General features: G+C 47.8%; 1 protein-coding gene across 2 annotated transcripts; it reads right to left on the reverse strand.

Moving 5' to 3' along the window:
- Positions 1 to 281: 281 nt before the first annotated feature.
- Bag3 (BAG cochaperone 3) lies at positions 282 to 22236 on the reverse strand. 2 transcript variants are annotated; one of them, XM_027930198.2, is made up of 4 exons: positions 21748 to 22236; positions 6313 to 6639; positions 4423 to 4824; positions 282 to 1671 (listed from the first exon to the last, which is right to left on the reverse strand). In XM_027930198.2, exons 1-4 carry the CDS (start codon positions 21931 to 21933, stop codon positions 844 to 846), a joined length of 1743 nt encoding a protein of 580 aa, XP_027785999.2. In that variant the 5' UTR covers positions 21934 to 22236; the 3' UTR covers positions 282 to 843. The 2 variants fall into 2 exon arrangements, with proteins under 2 accessions (XP_027785999.2, XP_027785998.2); XM_027930197.2 differs by having other exon boundaries at positions 282 to 1674.
- Between the last annotated feature and the right edge of the window lie 626 nt (positions 22237 to 22862).

Genomic DNA, 22862 nt, shown 5'->3' on the forward strand with positions numbered 1-22862 from the left:
GCAAAATGCTGCCCAGTGGCACCTCAGCCATTGGCTAGTGGCCTGAAAGTGTGTGGCAGGCACATGCCATTACCTGAGTCCACAATCCTGGGTCTTCCCAGGTTCCAGGTGTAACTGGAAAAGCGATCAAGCTTCACTCTCTCAAGAGTTGGAGGGGTAGAGACATTAGGAGTCCCAGATCCAGCTAGTGAGTGTCGACCATTGATTCTGACTACAGCCAGGGACAGAAAATCTTGATGCCACCACCCTTTACAATGTTTTAGAAATCACACACACAAAACTGAGTTATATAATTACTTTATTTCCCCTTTTTTCAAATGTAACATTATAGTTGTCCAACATACAGATATGACTATAGCTCCTTACATCTTATTCTATCTAAAAGTTAGATATTTGAACTCTGAGATGAAAATCATCCCATTACAATGGCAACATTTCTGAAAAATGGATTTCATATTTGTGTGATGGGAAATCGACTCCCCATCTACCCCCCCCCCGCCCCCAAAAGACTCCTCAGTTCAGAGCTACAGAAAGACAGCTCACAACCACAGTTAACACATGGTGCCCATGCACAGTGGGGACCCAAAACAATAAGCGATGGGGTTAAACTTCTGAAACAAGCAACTTCTTATTTATACAGAGTAAGAATACAGAAGAAAAGCTTCATTTTCCTTTTAGCCCTTTTATTAGTGTTTTGCCTCCACCCAAGTTACTGTGTACGGAACACCTACAAAAAAATAAAAACCACCTGACTTAAAGTCCCTGAAATGCATGCAACTTAAAACTCCCTAAAGCACACACAACAGTGCCAAGTCTCCAAGTCTGATTCTTGTCTAATGGGGACTATGGTGCGGCTGCTGGGGGGCCAGCTGAGTCCGTCGTGCTGCCGGGGTTTGGAGCTGCTGCTTCTTTGGCTTCTGGCTGCTGGGTTGCAGTTTGGGCTTCTTCATTTCCAGCACTTTTCTTCCCCTTGTCTGCTGCTGTGGTACCCACCCCCATGATCTCCTGCAGTGGTGGATCGGTTTCAAGGTTGCTGGGCTGGAATTCATAGACCTGGACTTGACCTGGGACGTCGATTGCTTTCTGCTCAAGTTTTTCCAAGATGGTCTGAACCTTCCTGACACCATCTCTCCTGGCCTGACGTACATCAGCTCGTCCTTCAGGGTCCACAGAATCCAGGGCCAGCAGCTCTTTGGTCAGATACTCTTCAATCATCAGGTACTTTTTGTCAGTCTTCTTGCCTTCAAAGTTGTCCACGGCCTGCTCCAGCCCTTGCACCTTCTCCAGGATGGCTTCCACTTTAAGCACACCTGGATGTTTTGGGGCAACCTCAGCCTCTCCTGGTTTGGGGGGTGTGACTTCTGTAGGTGCAGGGCTGGGGGCTGCCTTCTCTTCTGCAGCCACATTCTTGGGGGAAGAGGGGACAGCAGAAGGGGCAGGGCTGGGAATTGGAGAAGGGGAAGGACAAGGAATTGGAGCAGAGGGAACCTTTACTTCCACCTTCTCAGAGGCAGGAGGCGGCTTCTGGGTAACAGGTTTAGAATCCGCCTCCTTGCGGATCACTTGAATTGGGATGTGTCCAGGAAGGAGATCCGGTCCAGTTGGGCCTGGCTTACTTTCTGGTTTGTTTTCAGGTGGGGCAACAGGTGGGGATTCTCGATGGGTCATGGGCTGCTGAGAAACAGAGAAAAGATACAGAGGTATTTAAAATAACTGGCTAAAAGTCACAGGTAGTTGTTTGTAGCTAGTATCAATTAGAAGAAAAAAAACAACTATTTTTCTTGGTTAAGTTTAACCATATAAAAGATTTTCAAAGTCAACAAACAGCTTAAATAAACACGTGGTATTAATCATGTATCTGACCAAACTATTCTCCAACCTTCCACTAGTCACTCTGGGCTATTTGTCTGTTACACCTCACGTGCGCTGGAGGTGACAAGTCTTATGGCAAGGAAAAGAAAACCAATATAATTTTCAAAAATGAGAATAGCAAAACCTAATGCTAACTGCTAAGCAGGGTTTGCTCACGGTACAGTCCCAAGTGATACCAACTCAGGATGCAGACAGGAAGTGGCTGCCTTGGTCTGCCTCCTTACCATGCGCTCCCTACTCCCGGGTGACCTTTTCATCTCCTATTCCAGGAAAGGAATGATCTTCTGTTTTTTCAGACCTATGACAACCTAGTGGTTTCTGCCCAAACTAAGGTATTTTGTGAGAATAAGCAAGATACTCAAAATAGTTAACTCTAGAAGAATCCTGCTTTAGCACATCTGTGCCAGAGCCTAAAGCTCAGCTGAGTTGTGGTACCTCCCCAGGCAGAACTCAGGCTGTGCACTCTTTCTTATGACTATAGTTGACAGCTATTATTTTTTAAAAAATGAACGATGCTCAAAACAGGAATACTATGGCTCTTCTAGTATATAAATGAAAATCTAAAACCTGTTTAAAAATCTCATATGCTCCAGTTTCATCAATGGGGAAATAAATGTTGGATTATTCTATTTCTGAACTATTGCCAACTTAAAATCTTAATTCTACTTTTATGTTCAGTTAGATTAATTTTTGAAAGCCTCCAAAAAATATTCTTTGAACAAGCTATAAAAAAGGAGGTCATAGCCAGGTACAGTGGCACACACCTGTAATCCCAGCAACTTGGGAGGATGAGGCAGGAGTATTGCAAGCCTGGACAACTTATTGAGACACCACCTCAAAATAAAAAATAAAAGGGACTAGGGATGTAGCTTAGTGGTAAAGTGCCCCTGGGTTCAATTCCTAGTACCAAAAAAAAAAAAAAAAAAAAAAGATGGGGAGGTCACTATGATCAATGTAAAAATAGGATTAAGTACCATTTCACTAATTATGGATCTAATGTGATGAAGCCATCTCAACACCAGCATCCTTTTTTGACTGAATCTCTGGCCAAACTTTGGTCCTTACTACTCACGCACCTACCACATGGCCCTCTTTGGGTTTTAAAGGCAGTGGTAGTCTGTGTAACTAGTGACTTCAGCAAAACTTAGGAGAAGATGCCCTATGGCTGGTGATCCTTAAAAACGTCAAGGTCATCAAAGCATCAAAGTCTGAGGAACTCTTCTAGAGATTGGATGATGCTACCGCAGAACTCCCTGAATCCAGGCTGGTCTTCTATGGCTAGCAATGTCTTTTTTTTTTTTTTAGAAAAATATCTGCTGAAGTATTCAGGAATAGAGGGATGACATTTGCAACTAACTCTCAGACAGTTAACATATGTAGTTAACGTACGTAGAGAGAAGCAACGACAAAACAAATACAGAAAAATGTTAACTGATTGTGTGAAGGGTACATGGAACTTCTTTTTGAGTCTTGTAACACTTCTCTGTAAGGTTGATATTATTTCCACATTAAAGAAAAAAAACATCAAAAAAAATTTTTAAATGAGGGTGCTCTCTCCGTTCCAGGGCCCTGGACAGTGTCATTGTTTATAGGAAAAGGATAACTCACATTCATTCACAGGGAGCTTCCTTTTAATTCAGCTGCTCAAGCTGCAGCCAGAGGGACCTTGGCTGCTGATGTTCTGCTGCTAGGCTGCTCAGTCTCAATGACTTTCTCCTCCTCCCTGACTCAACACCCCTGCTCCACTAGATGACAAGCAAGTTGATGTCCAGAGCCTTCACCAGGCCAGGATGGCTTTCCACCCACTACGGCTGGCTGATGCATCAGCCAGGGACCAAAGCACCTGACCAAAAACTAAAGGTATCAGACACAGTTCCTGTCATAAGGCTCAGAGCTTACACAGAAGATGAACACTTTAAAAGGCACAGAATAGGGTTGGGGCTGTAGCTCAGTGGCAGAGCATTTGCCTAACATGTGTGAGACACTGGGTTCGATCCTCAGCACCACATAAAAATAAACAAAGGCATTCCTGTCCATTTACAACTACAAAAAAGAAAAAAAGAAGAAGAAAAAAGAAAAAGGCAAAGAATAATCACCTGATATACCATAAAGGGCTCATGGAAGGCACCATCAGAAAGATGAGCAGGTACCACAGAGAAAACAAGATTGACTGGTCTCTTGGGAGGCAGTAGGTGGGGAGAGGGCCTGGGACTGTATAGAGGGGCTTGCACAGTGGAGAAGGGGACAGCTGATCTAATCAGGCTGTGAGAGTATGGACAGGGGTATGGTGGGCATTAAGAAACCTGGTCTCAGGTACGAGGGTGACAGCATAGGTCTCCTAAGACAGCCAGAGTGGGAAATGATCAGCTGAAAAGAGCGGCGAGGCCACAGCCCTTGTCCTACATTTCTGCTGAGGACCAGCGAGCCTCACTTTTCTCCTGTTGTGCCCAAGTTAACAAGGCGGGAGCCCACAGTACCCACAGAGCTCCTAGCCCCTGGATGGAGACATGCCTCCACCGCAGCAGTCTGCTAAGAACCGACTTCCCATACCTGGGGCCTGTCAACCACGGTGTGCACACGGATGGGCGATGGGGAGTGCACTGGTGTGCTGCTTCTGGCTGGCGAGCCCTCCCGGCTGGACACACCCCGCACTGGTGACCTGAAAGGGGAGGCTGCTCTCACAGGTCGGGGCTCCCATTCATCACCCTGGATCTTGTGATACACAGGCTGGTGGGTCTGGTATTCACCCTGCTGAGCCGGGTAGTGGGTCTTCTGGGCTTGGTGGAGGGAGGGCTGGGCAGCCGGCCGGGCCACATTCTGCTCATGTATCACTGGGATGGGGATGTAGCCCCGAGGCAGCTGGTGGCTGCCTAGGCTGCTCCTGCCAGAGGAGGGCAGGCTGGCCGAGGAAGATGAGGAGGAGCAGTCGGAGGCCGCTGGAGACTGGGACCGCTGTAAGAGACAAAGGGCAGAGGGTGTGGCCCCAGGAATGATCCCACAGCCCTGGCACACCAACCTTTCATTGTGCACCTACTCAAAGCAACACACTTCCCAACACTTTCCATACAGAAATGTTTCTATTTTCAAACTGGAGTGTTAAGGGCTGAGAGGTGGCCCAGTGAAAGACCGAGTGCTCAGCAGGCACGGGGCCTAGGTGCAGTCCCCAGCCCTACAGAGTAGCATTAAGACTGAGAGCTTCGGAATAAAGGGGCCTGGGTTCAAATTCTTACTAGCTCAATAGCTTTCTCAGCATCATCTGAAATACAGATAAAGCACCCCATATATATACACTAACCCTGTCCTGACCAGTAAGTAAAATCATCTGTGCATACACATGGCGCGCACAGGAGTGCCCCATCCACGGTGCTGGCTGCCCTCCTCCACCCTTCGCTACTCATCTAGGGAGGGTGACAGCTGGGAGCTTCATGTGTCCCCTGTGAGGCCTGGGGCAAGCCAGGCCCCTTTCTCTTCTGGGCCACCTTCTATTCATCTAGAAAATGAGGAGGCCTTTTCCCTGCGTTGGTCTCTAAGGGCCTTATTAGCTTAAATTTGCCAAGGTTTCTCTGATGTGTCGCTTTGATTTTTACAGCAAACACATTGCACACATAGGTGTTTCCTCTCCAAGGAAAGAAAGAACCTCCTGGGACCCCCCACTAACTATGACTTTTTACCCCCATGCAGGTGGTAGAGCTGAACAGAGCTCAGAGGCCATCATGACTCTGGGTACAGACAGGAAGTGAGGATTTGTGCTCAAGAACAGTGCCAGTGGACACAAGGGGATGATCTGCAGTCAAAAGACAAAAAGGGCCTAGTGCTCAGGAAGCCTACTAGGTCCACTGGCCCACAAATCCCCACCAAGGATTAGATTGACAACTATTCTTCAGCTGTTGTTGCCCTGAATCCACCAACATACCCTGAAGTGAAGGGCTCTGGGCTGAACCTATCTTTGGGCTGCTGCCTTTCTCATTCCTTATCTGGCTTTCCTTGTACACTGCGGGATGCTCTGGGGACAGGTACGCAGTCCTGTTTTCATTCTCTACATAGTTCTGAGCTGTTGATATTTATCCATAAGTACTGAACTAGACCAAAATAATACATAGCTCTTTCTGAAACAGAGAAGCCCAGTGTAAATAAGGTACATCAGAATTAGGAGCCAGGAGGCCAGTCTTCAGGGTATCAGCTCGGCTGCTCTCTCCTTTACGCATTTGGACCAAGCAGTTTATAGTTCACCATCTTGGTCCCATTCCTTAATTACAAAAATAAGTCACGAGACTCCTGCCCCGGGCACCTAAAAAAACACCTGTGAAATGCTGGGGGGACTGGGGTCCGCAACCATCTTTGCTTGGGGGGCTGCTGATACTATAGACCAGGCCCTAATGCCTGCCCATTAAAAGTGCCTGGTCCAGGCGGGGGGCGGGGGGGGGGCAGGCCTCTCCTTACCTCAGGTCCATGGGAGGCTGGGGGCTGAGCTGCTGCAGCTGCTGCCACTTGTCCACACTGTTTGTCTGGCTGGGTGGCTTCTGGCACGCTCCGAAGAGGTGACTGGGACCTCTGAGGGGCAGCTGCGGCTGCCTCAGTTCTGAATCGCTGAGCCCCAGGCTGGGGATAGGCATGGAAAGGGTATGTCTGCCGGTTCTCAGCCCCTTCGTGGAGGACGGGAATGGGAATGTAGCCTGGTCGGAGCTGGGGGTACACAGGGTGGCCTTCCCTTGTGGGAAGTAGCCTGGAGCCCTCCCGGGAAGGGCCATTGGCAGAGGACGATGTTTCCTAGAATGAACAGAAGAGAAACAGACTCATGAGAAAACAGAAAGAAAATACCCCTGAAGAGGAAATTGGTACAGAGCCCTCTCTCGACTTGGGTCCCCAGCTCAGCCAGGGAGTCTGGCTGCTCCACAGTCCCCTGCTTCTGTTGAACATCCCCTCTCCTTCAGAGGCTGCTGTGTGGCCAGGCGAAAGCAGAGGAGCCAAGGTAACTGCTGAGCACAAGGGAAGCACCAATTTCCCAAACTGGTAAGACAGGTTTCTTTTCTGGGTAACAATGGGGAGGCAGTATATGCAGGAGAGCTTGACTGTCCCCTAAACCTTCAGATAGGAAGGTGATCTCCCAGGAACAAGACTCATCTCCAACTACCAAATTACAGCAAGACTCTCAGCTTCCAAAAAAGGTCCAAGTTTCCCAGCTGTACCAGGTTTATACTGGACCCAAACACAGACACAGTTTAGAAACTTTCAGAGAGAAGTAGGGTGGCGGTAGTGGTGCTGCCTCTTCAGAAATGCTGTTAGTACAAGCTACAAGGGAGGCACTCAAGATCACAAACAGCACAGAGAGGGAGTGAAACCCAGGGATTAATTGTGCTAGTCTTATGATGCCAACGGACAGTCTTTGCCTAGCCAAGCTTTAGTCAGACTCCTGAACCTTCTCCCAGGCCCATCTGTGCACTTGTAAAATCTAGTTTTAGCAAAAGAACTCTCTATACATGGTTACCAAACCCCCTCCTCCATGTCTGATCATCTCATTATCTGATGAGGTGCCTGTCTCCATCATCCCCAGGTGATTTCTGATCACCTGGACGTCTGTAGCAAGAACGCTGTCACAGGTTAGTAGAATGTAAGCCAGAATCTCTCTTAGGCCTCGATGTTTCTTTCTTTTTAGTCATCTTCCATCCAGTGACCCTCACACTGCTCCTTGGCTATAAAGTCCCCACTTGCCCATGCGGTGCTGGGAGTCGGGCTCATCTGCCCCCCACCTGCAGAACTCCATTGCAGTGATCCCTACTCCTAGCCCAGTGGTCTGCAATAAAGTTTTCCTTACCATGCTTTAACAAGTATCACAGAATAATTTTTTTCTTTAACAGAACAAGGCCTACTTGAACTAGGAGAGTTGGGGTCCCTCTCTTCTGTCCTCTCATGAAGTTCTCTCTTCAGTGGCTTGGCTATTTTGGGACCCTTGAGAAGGCCAAGTTCCAGATGTACCACAGAGAAAGATCTTATTTCAGACAACAAGGCTGGGCAGCCACTCACTGGGTGATGCCACCTCTCACCAAGCAGAGGCTGCGTAACACAGCTACCAACCATCTCCCAGGCATGAAGAACCTTCTCCAGAGGAGGGGAGCCACTGATGTGTGTCACATGTACATATCCGAGTAGGTCAGGTATTAAGGAGAGAGGGCCTTGCTTAAGGAAGCAGCTCTCTGAATGGCAAACAGGCAGAAGACTAAAAACCTATGAGCTTTCGGGGTATATTTTCTATTGCTCAGAGTTGGTCAAAAGCAAGAACAGATCCTGAAGGCTGATGTATGCTTTGAGGGAAGAGACCATTAATTCTGCAACGTTTCCATGATGTTTCTATTTATGTAGAGGCTTGGACACCAGGTGGCTGGCCCTGGGATTTAGCCCTTTCAAGCCCATCAACTGCTTCTCTCCTGCTGAGACCTTGCCCCAGGGAGGGCCTCCAAAACACAGGAAAGGCAAGGGTTGTCACTGTGTCCTTGGGGATATAGGCAGACAGGCACTTGGCACTCTCAGATTAGAATGACCACGTGCTAGGGCAGGAACATTATTTTAGCCTGCTTAACTCCCAGGTCACCCAAGAGCAGGGACAGCATCCAGACCTCACATTCAGAAGCTGGTTCTTGCTATGAGACGGGCACCATAGAGAGTCACTGAGAGGTACTGCAGGAATCCTTCGCTACTCAGTATTGAGTCCTAACAGTCCTTTTGGGCAGTCTGTCCACTAAATGGAGCAGCTTTCCTTCCAGCCGAAATCAGAAGCCCACCCAAGTCCTCTGATGTGGTCTTTGCTAGGTGACTGGGCCCACTGCTTCTCTAACAGTGAAACAAAAAACCTCACCCCCAGTAACCTCTGGAGGAGATGTTAGTGGCTGGGAGGGTTCTAGCTTTCTAGACTCTTTATCTTGAGGTGATAGAAATATTCTCTTTTTCTGGGTGGTGGTAAATAAGTGCACCCCTGTGTAAAAATCTATCAAACTGCACATTTTCCTAGAACCCTGAGTAGAAGACTGGAAAATGACTAAGCCATCAGGCACAAACGCAAAGGCTAAAGGGGAAGGGCGGCTGGGGCTGCTTTTCTTTACAGTCCTGAGGTCCATGGCTCCTGGACCTGGGAGAATTAATGGCCCACTAATGTTGCTTAATAAAATGCAAATTTTGCTTCAGGAAGAAGTTCCAGGCGCCCCCTCCACTCTGGTAGGGTTTTGTTTAGAAAACTATTGCTTTAGGTGACTGAAAAATCACACCAACTTCACAGAACAATCAGCAATTCCACCTGAAAGAATAAAATTAAACCAAAAGTGACACTCGCACCCACAGCAAGGCCTGTGCTGGAGTGCTCACACCACTGCCTGAGGGCCCCACTCCCGGCATTGCTAGAGTCCAGTAGCAAATGACTGATTTTTCTAAGTAAAAAGCACTGCCTGGAGACCTATAGTGCCCACTGCATTTGCATCACAATCAAGTTAAAAAAAAAAAAAGAACACCCCCCCCAAAGTGTAATATTATAATTCTCCAGAATATGACTAAAATATCTGTTTAGTCCATTAAGAGGTGTTCTCAAGTTCAAGCACAATTCTAGAGACAGTCTCTTGGTTACACTAGCATCCTTCAGATATGACTCATCCCCTGCTCCAACCTGACATCAATGGGGAGAAGCCACCTTCTAAGGGGTGGGGTATGGGGGCGCTGGGTGATCACATGACAGGGACTGGGGTGCAATCACAGTCACCAAGCTGATGACTGCCCATCATCACCGAGACCTGCCTGCAGCTCAGCTCATTATCCTTATCTTTAGGTAAAAGGACATCAGGAATATACACAAAATCTAATTAGAAAATAAGTGCTCCAGGGCCTTCCACTGCTTATCTCACCACATTAATTTATAAAATGAATTAGTTAATTCTTTCCCCTTGCCTGAATATTGCATTAAAATCTTCTGAGGCTTGTCTTAGGGCAACAAATAACTCCATGAGATGGCTGGGATTGAAAGCAGGAAAAAAAATACCTCAGACAAGCCAAAATTTTGTCCTGTTAAAAACAAGACATTATTATTAGAGAAAGCCTGGGGTCAGGTTTGGAGCCCAGGCAAGCTGTTGGGCTTATCTGCTTAAGGTCACGTTTGCATGACTAATTGTTTGTAACAAGTACCTGGCACTAAGGGGACAGCCAGGAGATGGGAAAGAGACTGCAGCTGGTCCTAGGTCTTGTTCCACCCAAAACCACCTGTGAAGCGAACAGCCAGCAATCCCTCCCTGGACCTTATTTTCTCAACTATGAAGAGGCTGAACACCACCCTGGCTGCAGCCCTTGTACTCCAGGAGATGGGCAGGAAGCAGGGCTCGGATGCCGGCCAGGTGTGGGTCTGGCAAGGCACAAGCTGGGTACATGCACATTCATAGGATGGCCATACAGAAGGGCTGGCCTTGACCCATCTACAACTGATCCCCCGAACACTGAACACTCGGAACCCTGAAAACAGGCTCCCTCTGTGAGGCCCAACCCCACAGCTTGGGTTCTATGGCCACAGTGCTCTTAAAAAGTGGGCTCAAGGGCTGGGGTTGTGGCTCAGTGGTAAAGCACTTGCCCTAGCGTGTGTGAGGCCCTGGATTTGATCCTTAGCACCACACAAAAATAAATAAATAAAGGTATTGTGTCCATCTACAACTAAAACATATTTAAAAAAAAAAAAAGTGGGTTCAATACCTACAAACCTCAGCTCCCATCACCCTGATGGGAACTGAGGGTTATAGCAGCTCCTGGGGCTGCCACAGCACTTCTGATGATAGCCCTGGAGTCTTAAAGTAGGACACGGATTCTATTAACTGGGTTTTTAGGCCAGAAGAGCCTTCACCCAGGCCAGGCGTTGAGTTCTCTAACAACACTTCAAAACTTCTAAAACAAAGCAAAGAGGTGGAGGAAAAGAGCAATCCTGGAACTCCCCCATGTAGCTAGGGCCTGGTCTCAATTTGGCAGCTTGGCTCACCTCCATCAGGCAGGAGACAGGAGCACAAAGCTTTTATGTTAAGCACAGGGCTGAGCCTCAACATGCTACCACCGCTTTCTGTTTGGTACAACGGGCCATAGGAATGAATTAAGTATTACTGTCAATTTGTTATATAAATAGTCACTTCTGTCCCTACAAGGAACTCTAAATTCTTTCAGTGTCCACCAGATTGTGATACGGGGTCTTTTCCACCACTCCCTTTGCTGGGTGGGGTAGATAAGAGAATGAGCAAATTCTGAATAATAAGCAAGGCCCACATTCCACCAAAGTTCATTCATTCATAGAACCTCTAAGAAGGTGGAATTTTGTCCTGGGACTTCTGGTAAGACAGAGATCCGTGGTGGCCATAATCTCTGTGAGCCAGCCTGAATCAAAGCTGATGGGAAGTTTGCTCTGAAACTTGTTAATCATTTTATCCCAGGACTAATAAAATGAATGTCTCTCTATGTTTCTACTGGAGAGTATTTTTAGAAGATGAAACCAGCAGCACCACTCCTCCTCCTCCTCCTCCTCCTCCTCCTCCTCCTCCTCCTCCTCTTTCCTGTTGTACTGGGGACTGAACTTGGCCTTGCACAGGCCAGGCAAGTGCTGTATCTCTGAGCTGCATCCCTAGCCCCTAGCATTGCTTCTCCTTACAGCTGTGTCCAAATAAACAGGAATGAACAACAGAGCCCTAGTCTGCAAGCTGTCGCCCTGGGCTCCAATCCCTCCCTGCTGCTCACCAGTAAGGAGCCTGGGGCTTCTTACTACTAAGACTCAGTTTCCCCAGCTGTAAAATTCCTAACACTCTGCTAGAGGGGAGGTTGAAAGACATAAGTGAAATAAAGACGTAAAAAGGCTCTGTAACTTCAAGCCACAACCTGCCCTATACAGTCATGTATCTTCACTCCACAGATAGCTATGGATAGACGCAGCTTTCTCCAGCAAGAATTAGGCCTGCTGTTTACAAAGCCCAGTTCCTCAGTGGTTCTCACCAACTAGGTAAGAAGCCTAACAGCGTTGTAGGCCATTTACCTGAGAGCCTTGAGGGCACTAATTAACAAGGATGCCATTTTTTCTGCTGAGAACTAACCTGGAAGCAAACACAGCCAAAAACCCCTCAGAAGGCCTCACCTCAGTACTCTTCCCTTTCCTTCAGGCCTGCAAGCTACTCTGGGAAAGGGCCTATACACCAACTCACTGCTGGGAACCAACAGCAGGCTGGGGCTCCCTGCACACAACCAGAGACCTGGGAGAGAAAAGGCCAGGCCAGGCAGGGGCAAGGGGCGGTCCACAGGAGGCAGAACATCTGCAAGCATCTCCTCGACCTCCCTTACCAGGGCCCACAAGCAGTCCTCAAGCCAACTATGCACACTGGCAGCTTTTGAGCGTTTCTCCAATGGGGGAGAGATCGGGGCTCAGAGCCAAGTCTCTAGCCTCCCCACTGTCCCCACCCCCAGGAGCCCTCCTCAAGGATTCCACTTAGCAAATGTGGAAATGGATGAGGTCCAAGGTCACACAGGAAGTGCACAGCCAGGCCAAGATAATCCAGCTCCTGTACTCATGGATTCAGGGAAAAATAAACACTACCTACTTCCTCTTCAAAAAAAAAAAAAAAACCAGAAGAGGAGAAGGAGCAAGGCACCTTCTTTAATCCATCTAAAGCTAGGAATCACAGAGGGAAAAGTACCTGAAATCTCCATACCAGGAAGCAAGATCTACCTGAATTTAAAGAGACCTGGAAGGGACCATCCTCACACCTGGAACATTTCCACAGCCTTCTCAAGGACTTGTCCCACATCAAAAGTGGACACACTGGTTCCATCTGCTAGATACCAACCATGCAAACGTTTGTTAGGCGTCAGTGTAGGATGACAGCAGATGTGCATTTTGTACAAAATATACTTTGCCAAGAGAAAAAGAATCTCCCATTTGTAAACAGCAGCTGGGGCAAAGGGAGACCCTCTTGGACCAACAGTAAGTCCCTTAGGGAGATTCCTAGGAATTCTTCTCCCTACCCTAAACAGCTTCTCAAAGCATTCTTCACACAACAACCACATCTTCCCCCAGGATGATGAAGACAATTAGAAAACTCCTTCTTCCATCTGTGGGGACATCTTTGCCCCTCTAAGCTGGGTGCAGGTAACAGGGTCCAAGTTATCTTGGCTCTCCCCAGCTCCCCACTTTCCTGGCACTGTCCTCAGGGCTGTGCTGGAATGTCCAAGAGACAGCCTGTCCTCAAGGAGTTGGGCTGAGTAAGGCAGGGTTCAGGGCAGCTCCATGCAGGAATCACCATCCCCAGGCCTGTCTCAGGTGGAGGATGAGGGATTGACAGGAGCTGGAGCTGGGGGCTGGCTAAGGCTCTAGAAGGCCTAACATTCTTCATGTGACCCTCTGGCTGCATATTGCCCTCACAAGGGACACAGCAAGGCCAGGGTTCTGAGGGCTGTTTAAACACAGTTAAGGTAGAGTCAGCTCAACTTGGTGCAAAGGGGATGACAGGAGGTCTGACTTCTGAGAAGCAATACTCAGGCCCATCTGAGAGCTAAAGGTCCTATGCATAGCCATATCTACTACACGGGGCAGCCAAATGCCTATCTGCAAATACCCTCTCACCCAGCATCAAAGGCTGTGAACATCTCCAGGGACTGTGCATGTACCGATCCAGGTCCAAGCTTTGAACTAACCCCCTCCATGCAACATCTCCCTGCAGTCTCCCAACCCTGTTGGACAAGTACAGTTGCAATTCCCATTTTATAGAAGTGGGGACTGAGGCCCAGGGAGGGTGAACAATTTAACTAAGCTCTCTAGAGCGTGAGTTTGTCTGATGGTAAGCTCAGCCCTTTCACTAGCCCTTTCCTGTCACACCTTTATGCTGTGTGGTAACGTTCATGTGTGATTAACATCTCCAAACTCTTCTTTGTCTTCCTGGGGTAAATGCAGCAGGAAGGAAAGCGTTTCATCTGGCCAAGCTGGGCTGAGGTTCAGACCTGGAACATTCAGTACAAGTGTGTGCTGGGTCAGGAAGCCACTGTTCTGCTGAGTCATCGGCCCGGCCAAGACAGGGCAAGTGAGCGAGAGTAAAGACACTGGCTCAGTTCTGAGTCACCACAACCTCAAGACTGCAATGGCGCCCAGCACAGGGCCTCTGGAGGGAGAAGACCCCATTCAGCAGCAACAACAGGGCCTAACCCTTTCTGCATCGGGCCCTGCACTGGGGCCTATTCCACTGACCCAGGAGGTTCAACCCAGCAGCGAAGCAGCTGCCTTCTCCTTGGCACATGCAGGTGCCTTCCTCTTCCTCTTCCCCACTATCTGGGTTTTTTAAACCATTCATTTCTTCAGTGTCCAAGAAGAAATTTTTAAATTTTGAAATAATTGCAATTCTACTTTAGTGAACACTGAAGAAGTTATTTTGAAATAGGAAAGATCTGTTCTCCAACAGGATGCTAAAGAATTTCCAGTAGAAAGTCTCACCTCAATTCACCAGGGCCCAGCTCTGTGCTAGGAGCCTTGGGCAGCCAATGTGTTTACAATAGGCTCCTGACGCACAAAGGAGCAGGCTGCACTTCCAGGTCTTTCTGAACTGACAGTGAATAAGAAGTTCTGCATATGCGGCATCTGATCTTACTGCCCACGACAAGAAAAAGAAATGAAAAAGTCTCCTTTCCCAGTGTCGCTGATCCCTAGCTGTGCAGACAGCGTCTGGCTGCTGTTGGCTCCCAGCCCCTCCCTCAAGCAGGCTGGCTGGAAGATGCTGTGTCACTGGTGGAAAACAGAGCTTCTCCAGACCCATCAGGATGGACTTGGGGAATTAACACTGACATCCTCTACGCAGAAAACAACATTCAAAAAGTGATCACAGGGACAGGCCTCTGGGGGGACAATTAGGAGCCCAGGACAACACTGCAATGCTGAGGAACCAATGGAAGGCTTCCAGCGACACACACCCTCCACACTTCATCAGAGGCAGGCCACACAGTCAGCCATTAGTTTTTTCCAGCTCAGAGTATGAAACAGACGGCCCCAGAACCTGCAACCACCATATGAGCCCAAGGCAAAGCAGGGAGAGCCTGCTTCTCATTGGAAGGAGGTGGGACATGCTTCATGGAGGAAGGCATCGAACAGCACCCTTGTCCCTTATATGGCATTTAATTCTGTGACACGAAAACAGCAGCCTACCTCCTGAGTTAAGACTCAGGCTCAGGAAATGGGCCAATATTTCTTATCAACTGTACAAAGATGGATTCAGGGCTATTTATTACCTGGGGTTGGGCCTGGGTATGAAGCAGCCTGGCCCACTAAAGGCAACTGTGTCTGTCACTCCTGCAGGATCCTAGGTGGGGGAAAGCTATTACAGTCTTTCTGTGACCCAAGGCCAGGCAAATCCCTTCTCCAAACCTGTTTTCTCAGGCATTAAGACATACTTAAGAGCTCCTACCTCAGAGAACTGTCCTGAGGATTTAAAAAAGACAAGATCTATTAAAGTACTCATTCATATCTTGCACATAGGTATCAATATGTTGACAGACCAAGAAAAATCCATTCATCCTTTCCTAAGGAAATCTTTCTGATTAAGCTTTTCCAAGCTGCCTGGCCTCCTGAAAAGCTGCCAAGGCCCCAAGACATCTTCATAGAAATATGTGAAGACTTAGTAACACTAGATATCACACAAAGTATCACAAGTGGCAGGCGACGATGGAGAGACACCACATCTGCAGAACAACAGGATCTGGCATCTGGCCTTAGAAGTCTGGCTGAGTCTAAGTGGTGAGGAAGAAACAGACTGGGGGTGTGGAGCTGATTCACTATAGAGGGGAGCCAGGGAGGGGGCTGGAGAGTAATAGTCACATGTGGTGGGTTCCTCGGGGCTGATCTAAACTATAGGGTCTCAGAGGTTCCTAATAAGTAGGACCTTTGTCTTCAGCTTCCGGTGTTTCAACATAGGCCTCCGAAATATTTAAGAGCAGCATTAAAATGGCAAAATTTGAAGGAGAAAGAGCGGGTTTGTATTATGTATGGTTTCCTGTTTTGGATGGAAAACAACAGAACATCATTTTTAAATGTCAATAAAAAGTAATAAACATGCAGAGTGGTTTATATAAGGCAACTGTGTGTCATTCCAGAAATGAGGACAGTGCTAATCAAGCCTCACGGGTGGTATGAAGCTTTGTGACTCACCACCAGCCCTGATAGCATCCAACGTATAAGCCTTCCCAGCCCTGCCTAACATCAAATGCCACCACCACTGCCACCGTCCCTGCACAGACTCTGCCCTCATAAAGGGGAATCTACTTCACAGAACAGGTACAAATTATACTCTCCGAGGTGCACTTAGTTCTTGAGTGAGCCAAACACAGGCTGTTCTTTAGAAAATGAAGGTCTTGGAGAGCCTGGCTCCCAAGATATGCGGCCACACTCTTTACCCACCCCCAACAAATCACTGATCATCCAGTAGCAAAGGCATTTGCTCAGCCATGACTGCAACTTGCTGGAAATGCAAAGGAGAGAATGGGCCACTCATCTCCCGACTGTGCTCCGAGTCTGCTAAGAGACACAACAGCTTGCAATCGATCCAGAAAGAGCAAAATGATCTCATCTTTAAGAAAATTCAGGAGGCTTTGCTGAACCTGACGCAGAATAAACAGCTCTCTCTGCTCCAATCATACTTGAAATACTTCCAATTTTCTCTGAAGGGATGTTTCTTTCACAGCACCTGAGTACAACCTGCCACATTGTGATGGCAAGTGAATGCTGGGAGGGCCAGACGGGAAGAAGGAGTCCCTGATCTGGCTCATTTCTTCTGGGGTGTGGGGAGGTCTCAGGCCAAGAGACTGACCACCTCCCCACTCTCACACTGACACCTTGCCAGACACATTCTGCTGTGAAACTGTCTTAACCCTGTCCCTACCTCTGCCCAGAGTCACATTGCAGAAGCTCAGGCACTGGGAAAGTTTCCCCAAGGAAAGTGAAGGCTAGACAATCAACTCTGCAGGCCAGACGTGAAGCAGGCACGGCTGAGGGATTCCAGGGCCCACACAGGCTCGTATCACATCCCAGCACATCCCCCATCCCCCCACCCCCATGCCAAATAGGATCAGGCCCTCGTGGCTCTCAAGCCAGTCTGGCAGAATCAGAGTCAACAGAAAGCTCTTTGGACTTAAGATTTCTGGGCACCACTCTGAGTAACTCAGATCCAACATGGGGCCCAAGTTCCTTTGGAGACTGTCAGCTGGGAACCCCAAAGATCCACAGAGCAAGAATAGCCTCGCTCTGTGAGGGAAGAGTGTCTGCCTGCCATCCAAGAAGGTATTCAAGTGACCAGAACTCAGAATACCTAGACTCTGTTTACTCATGGAGAATTGGAGAGTGTCTACAGGTGACCGTGCATCTCCAGGGGCCACAGTGATCACTAACTTCTCTGTCAGGAAAGGGGTCTGGGATCACACAAATTTGCTAGGAGATTAGTGGGAAGGCAGAAGATGCAGAAAATCAGAATCCAGGAAGACTGCTGGTGGGAGGCCCAGCTACTTATGAAGACCAGGCACGGTGGCTCACACCTATGATCCTTAGTCTAGAGAATAAGGCAGGAGAATCAAAAGTTCATGGCCAACCTCAGCAACTTAGCAAGACCCTATCTCAAAATAACAAATAAGGGGCCAGGATTGTGGCTTAGTGGTGGAGCACTTGTGAGGCACTGGGTTTGATCCCTGCCACCACATAAAAATAATCAAACAAAATAAAGGTATTGTGTCCATCTACAACTAACAAAATATTTTAAAATAAATAAATAAATAAGATTGGGAGGTAGCTCAATGGTAAAGCACCCTGGGTTCAATCTTCAGTACCAAGAAAAAAACAAAAGAAGAAAAAAAAAAGGTGCTGGATGAAGCCAGTGTCTTTGCAGTCATGACACTTGCTTTTACCTGCCCCCTTGTTAAGAAAAGGGCGGCGGGGGGCAGAAAAGACCTGCTCTAAACACTTCAGGGAAAGGTGGAATATCAACGTGAGAGGACAGAATTTAAAACTAAATAAAATACAAAATGCTAGTCTTTTTCTTCTTTCCATGAAAGCCATCTCTGCACCAACACGGTTAGATTATAAACATCCCGAAGCAGAATCCGCCCCCAAGAGAGCTTTCTCGTTTCCATGCTCGCTGAATACTTTTTATTGACTGGCAGCATTTCTTCTCCAACATGAGGATGCTTAGAGGGTCCTCCAGTTCAGCTCCTCCAAAAGAGCCCTTTTCTTTAGAACCCAGCTCTTCTCTCATTATGCATTAGGAAACCAACTTCTAACATAAAACAACACGGAAGGATTTTTCCACTGTATTTAGTCTGGAGTAAGGTGTGATTCACGTAAGTGAAACTGCATCAGTTGCCCAGATATTCTGTGATTATCAAAGCACTGTTTTGAAAGCAATGAAACCCAGACATGAAGCAGGAGCAGCCGGGAGGATCTGGCTCTCAGACTGACGTCAGTTTTCTCCTTATGCTTTGGTACCACACCAACAAATCCCAGGTAGTCAATTTGATTAAAAAACAACAACAACAAAAACAACTCTCTTCTTGAATTCATCATATCCACTCATCAAAATCCAAGCAAACACAGCAGAGTTGAGTGACCCAATGTGATGGGGAAGACATAAAGATGCTCAAGAATTCCATCCCACATGCTTCAGTCTTATAAAAACTCAAGCCACTTCTAACTTGTGAACAGACACTGCTTGTTCTTAGTGGCTCCATACTGTTCTCTCCTTGCTATTGGTGCTATCGCTATGACCTTCAGAAACCCACTTGAACTCTCTGCATTTCTTTATCAATAAAATAAAGTGTCTGAACCAAAGATCTTTAAGGAGCTTTCTTTTTTTCTTTCTTCTTCTTCTTTTTTTTTTTTTTATGCTACTGTGGATTTTACCCAGGAGCACTTTATCTCTGAGCTATATACTCAGCGTTTTTTAATTTTTTGTCTTGAGATGGAGTTTCACCAAGTTGCTAAGGGTCTTGCTAAATCATTGGGATTACGCCACCTATCCCAGAACTTTCAAGAACTTCACAATTTTCACTGTGCTGGGTATGGCACACACCAGTAATTCCAGCAGCTCAAGAGACTGAGGCAGGAGGATCACGAGTTCAAAGCCAGCCTCAGCAACTTAGCGAGGCCCAGAGCAACCTTTATATATATATATATATATATATATATATATATACACACATTTATTTATATATATATATATATATACACACACACACACACACACACACATATATTTATATATATATATATATATAAAGGGGAACTAGGGATGTGGCTCAGTGGTTAAGAGCCTCTGGGTTTAAACCTTAGTACTAAAAATAAATAAATAAAATTCAGAGTTAAAAAATAAAATTTTGACCATGAAAATTTCAGATCAACTCTTCCAACCCAGCCCTTCTATTTTAGTAGTTCATAGCTTCTATTTGTTGAGAACAGAAATTTTTTTCCCTTAAAAATGCTTATGAAATTCCAGTCTAATCCATCCATAGGAAGATCCCAACTTGCTGGGTAAATCTCATGTTGAAAGCAAAGTACCAGGGCTGGGGATGTGGCTCAAGCGGTAATGCGCTCACCTGGCATGCGCGGGGCGCTGGGTTCAATCCTCAGCACCACATAAAAATAAAATAAAGATGTTGTGTCCATCGAAAACTAAAAAAATCAATATTTAAAAATTCCAAAAAAAAAAAAAAAAGGAAAGAAGCAATGTATGTGCTCAAACTTAATCTTCACTCTCAACAAAGGGTGCAGGCAGATTCTGACTGGCCCTGTGTCTATAGGAAGGACACCTCAAAAATATAGATCGTTGGGGGTTGGGATTGTGACTCAGTGGCAAAGCGCTTGCGTAGCATGTGTGACGCACTGGGTTTGATTCTCAGCACCGCGTATCAATAAATACAATAAAGGTCCACTGACTACTAAAAAATATATATTTTTAAAAAATATAGATCTTCTACACCTATGCACCCTGAAATAAGAGGGATAGAGTATAAGCTTCACCCAATAAGGGGTTGAACAGACAGACAAAAAGATACATATAATTATGCCCATCCCAGATAATTACAGCCTCTTGTTCTGATTTTTAGGAATAAATATACAATTAATTTCTTGTAAATGTAAACTGCTGGATATACAATGCCTCACTCTTGGATACCTAAGTTTTATCAGTATCTTTAAGAAAAAAATAAAATGTGAGCTGGGAGTGCAGTGTTTGTCCAGTATTTGGGAGGCCCTGAGTTCTATCTGTGGCACTGGCCAAAAAATGAAGTGCCTAAAAGTGAAAGTGAAGTGGATAATACAGATCTTTTTTAAAAAATAATGGTTATCAGCTCTTAATTGCTTTTAATTTTTTCCAGACACCAGTAATAATTACTATTTAGGTATATTTATTTTTCCAAACTTTTTACTTTGAAAAATCGCTCAAATTTATAGAAATTATTACTACATCAATGTGTTAATTATAAAATTTTAACTCTATTTTCAAATGAGCAGATTCAATCCAAAATTTTTAAATTATTTTTTAGTTGTCAATTTACTTTTTTTTTTACTTTATTTATATGTGGTGCTGAGGATCGAATCCAGTGCCTCACACACGCTAAGCAAGAGCTCTACCACTGAACTACAATCCCAGCCCTCAATCCAAATATTTATTTTCAAATTTCCTTGCTCTTCATCCCAAATTTGTATTTTCAAATTTTCATGCTCTTGAAGGTATCTCTGCATATTTGAAACTGGGGTATATATTTGCTGCATTCACAAGAGTATTGCTCTTCAGTTATTTGTGTACTGGGAACAAATCCTAAGTATTTTAATACCATAACAAGAAGGGGAGCTGGGGATTGGCTCAAGCGGTAGCGCGCTCGCCTGGCATGTGGCGGCCCGGGTTCGATCCTCAGCACCACATACAAACAAAGATGTTGTGTCCACCGAAAACCAAAAAATAAAAAAAATTTAAAAAACACAAGAAGGGGAATGTGTGCCATTAAAATAAAAAAAAATAATAATAATACATATTCTCTTTCTCTCCAGGGTGAGGCAATGTGGCGAGGCAGGGGCCAACTATGAGGCAGTCAGGGATCTCTAGCACAGAAACTGCCCAGGAGTAGAGTACCTTGTGGGTTTTTTGTTTGTTTCTTTAAACAAATGACATTAGACTACCTTATTGAAAGCAGTTTCAAACAGTAATACAGCTGTAATTTCAAATACAGAAAGAATGAAAACTAATGAAATGTATTTATGCCAGTGTCCTGAGTCACTCTATGTCTAAGACAGAGTAAAGTCAACATAACCCTCAACCAAGTTGTGGAACTAGAAGGTGAAATTCCCCCAAAGTCCCCCCCACCCCTTGCCTGCGAGGGATTCTGGCATCCGCACAGAGGGACGATGCAAGAACCGTACAGGGTGCGCCGATCTCCGGACGCGAGGCCGGGTGGGGAGAGAGGCCGCGGCGGGGCCTGGCCAGGGCCTCGGCTGCTGACCAGGCCGGCCGCCCCTCCCGGGGCCCAGGAGCGCGGGCAGCTCCAGCACCAGGCCCTCCGCCCCTCGAACAGGGCGAGTGGACCCAGCGTCCCCCCCGCGGGTCGCACTCCCTGGGCCAGCCCTCGGGGGCTTCTCTGGGCGCGACGCCTGTCAAGGGCGGGTCTGCAGAGGGTATTCGCCCGCGCGCAGCAGGACGCAACGGGAGCGGCAACCTACCCCTGCGTGGGGGTCGCTGTCCGCCCCGAAGGCCGTGCGTCCGCGGTGGCCTTCGCCGACCTCCGGCGGTCGGGAGCCCTGGCGTACCCCGCCGGCCCAGTCCCCCCGCCCGGCCTGCTCGCCGTCGAAGTGAGGCCGCTGGCCCGGCTCACCTTGGGACCTTGGGGGGGCACGCGTGGGTCGTTCCACGTCGTGGTGCGACTGTTGTGGTCCACGAAGAAGGGCCAGCCGGTCTGCGGGTCGATCTTGATCTCCCAGCCGGGGGGCAGGGGGTCGCGGTCACCGGCGCCGTTGCCGGACGCCATCTGCACCATGGGCGAGTGGGTGGCAGCGCTCATGCTGGGTCGGGGTCGGGCCGCAGCGGCCGCGGGACGCGGGGTCGCGGGGTGCGGACACTTCGCTGCCGCCGGTGGAGCGAGAACTCTGCGCGCCGCCGACGTGTCCGGGAAGCCGGCCCCGGGCACCTTTATGAATTAAAGGACTGGGTGACGTGGCCGGAGAGGGGTGGAAGTGTCTGGAAATAGCCTCCTCGCTGCCAAAGGGGAAGGAGGAGATAAAGGGAGGTAGCAACTGGCCGGCTAGAAACTTCTGGTCCCATCCAGAGAAGTTGGCGGCCGTGCGGGTTGGATGCGGAGCTCCGCCCTGAGTCATCGGCTATAATCGTGGCGCGGCGGGGCGGGGCCGAGCCAGGGGCGGGGCCGGGGCGGGGCTCGTATCCCCTCCCCCACCCCTTCCGGGTCCTCCCTCCCTCCCCGGAGCTGTCCCAATCGCGTCCCCGCGAAGGGATCACCCAGAGGTGGACCTGGGCGCCTGGCCGGCCCGGGGCGTCCTCTGTGCGCCCGGGCGGGTTTCGGTCTCCAGCCTCGCTGCCTCCTTCGCGCCGCGTGGGTGTTCCCGGGACGGGAGGCCGCGCGCTGCCCCTCCTCTGAATAAGATAGAAGTCGTCTTCAAACTAGGGGAGTCGCGCCCACCTCCAAACCCTCATACACTGATACTCGGGGACCCTGGCGTCCCTTGGTGACGTTTAAAACACTTTCTCTCAAGGGCGCAAGTGCTGTCCAGGAGGAGCTCGGGAACACTAACCTGACACCATGACGAGCCTGGAAGAAAACGGAAGTGCAGAGGAAAAGAACCTGCCTGCCTTTGGAAACCTAAAGAAGAAATCATATCGACTGATGGTTTTATTCTTGAACCTCATATCTGTAATAGAGGAACATACAATGCGGGAAACAATTTTAAAGAAAAATCACATTTCTTGTTTTTTTTT

This window comes from Marmota flaviventris, chromosome 4 (genome assembly GCF_047511675.1).
Source record: "Marmota flaviventris isolate mMarFla1 chromosome 4, mMarFla1.hap1, whole genome shotgun sequence".
Taxonomy (NCBI): domain Eukaryota; kingdom Metazoa; phylum Chordata; class Mammalia; order Rodentia; family Sciuridae; genus Marmota; species Marmota flaviventris.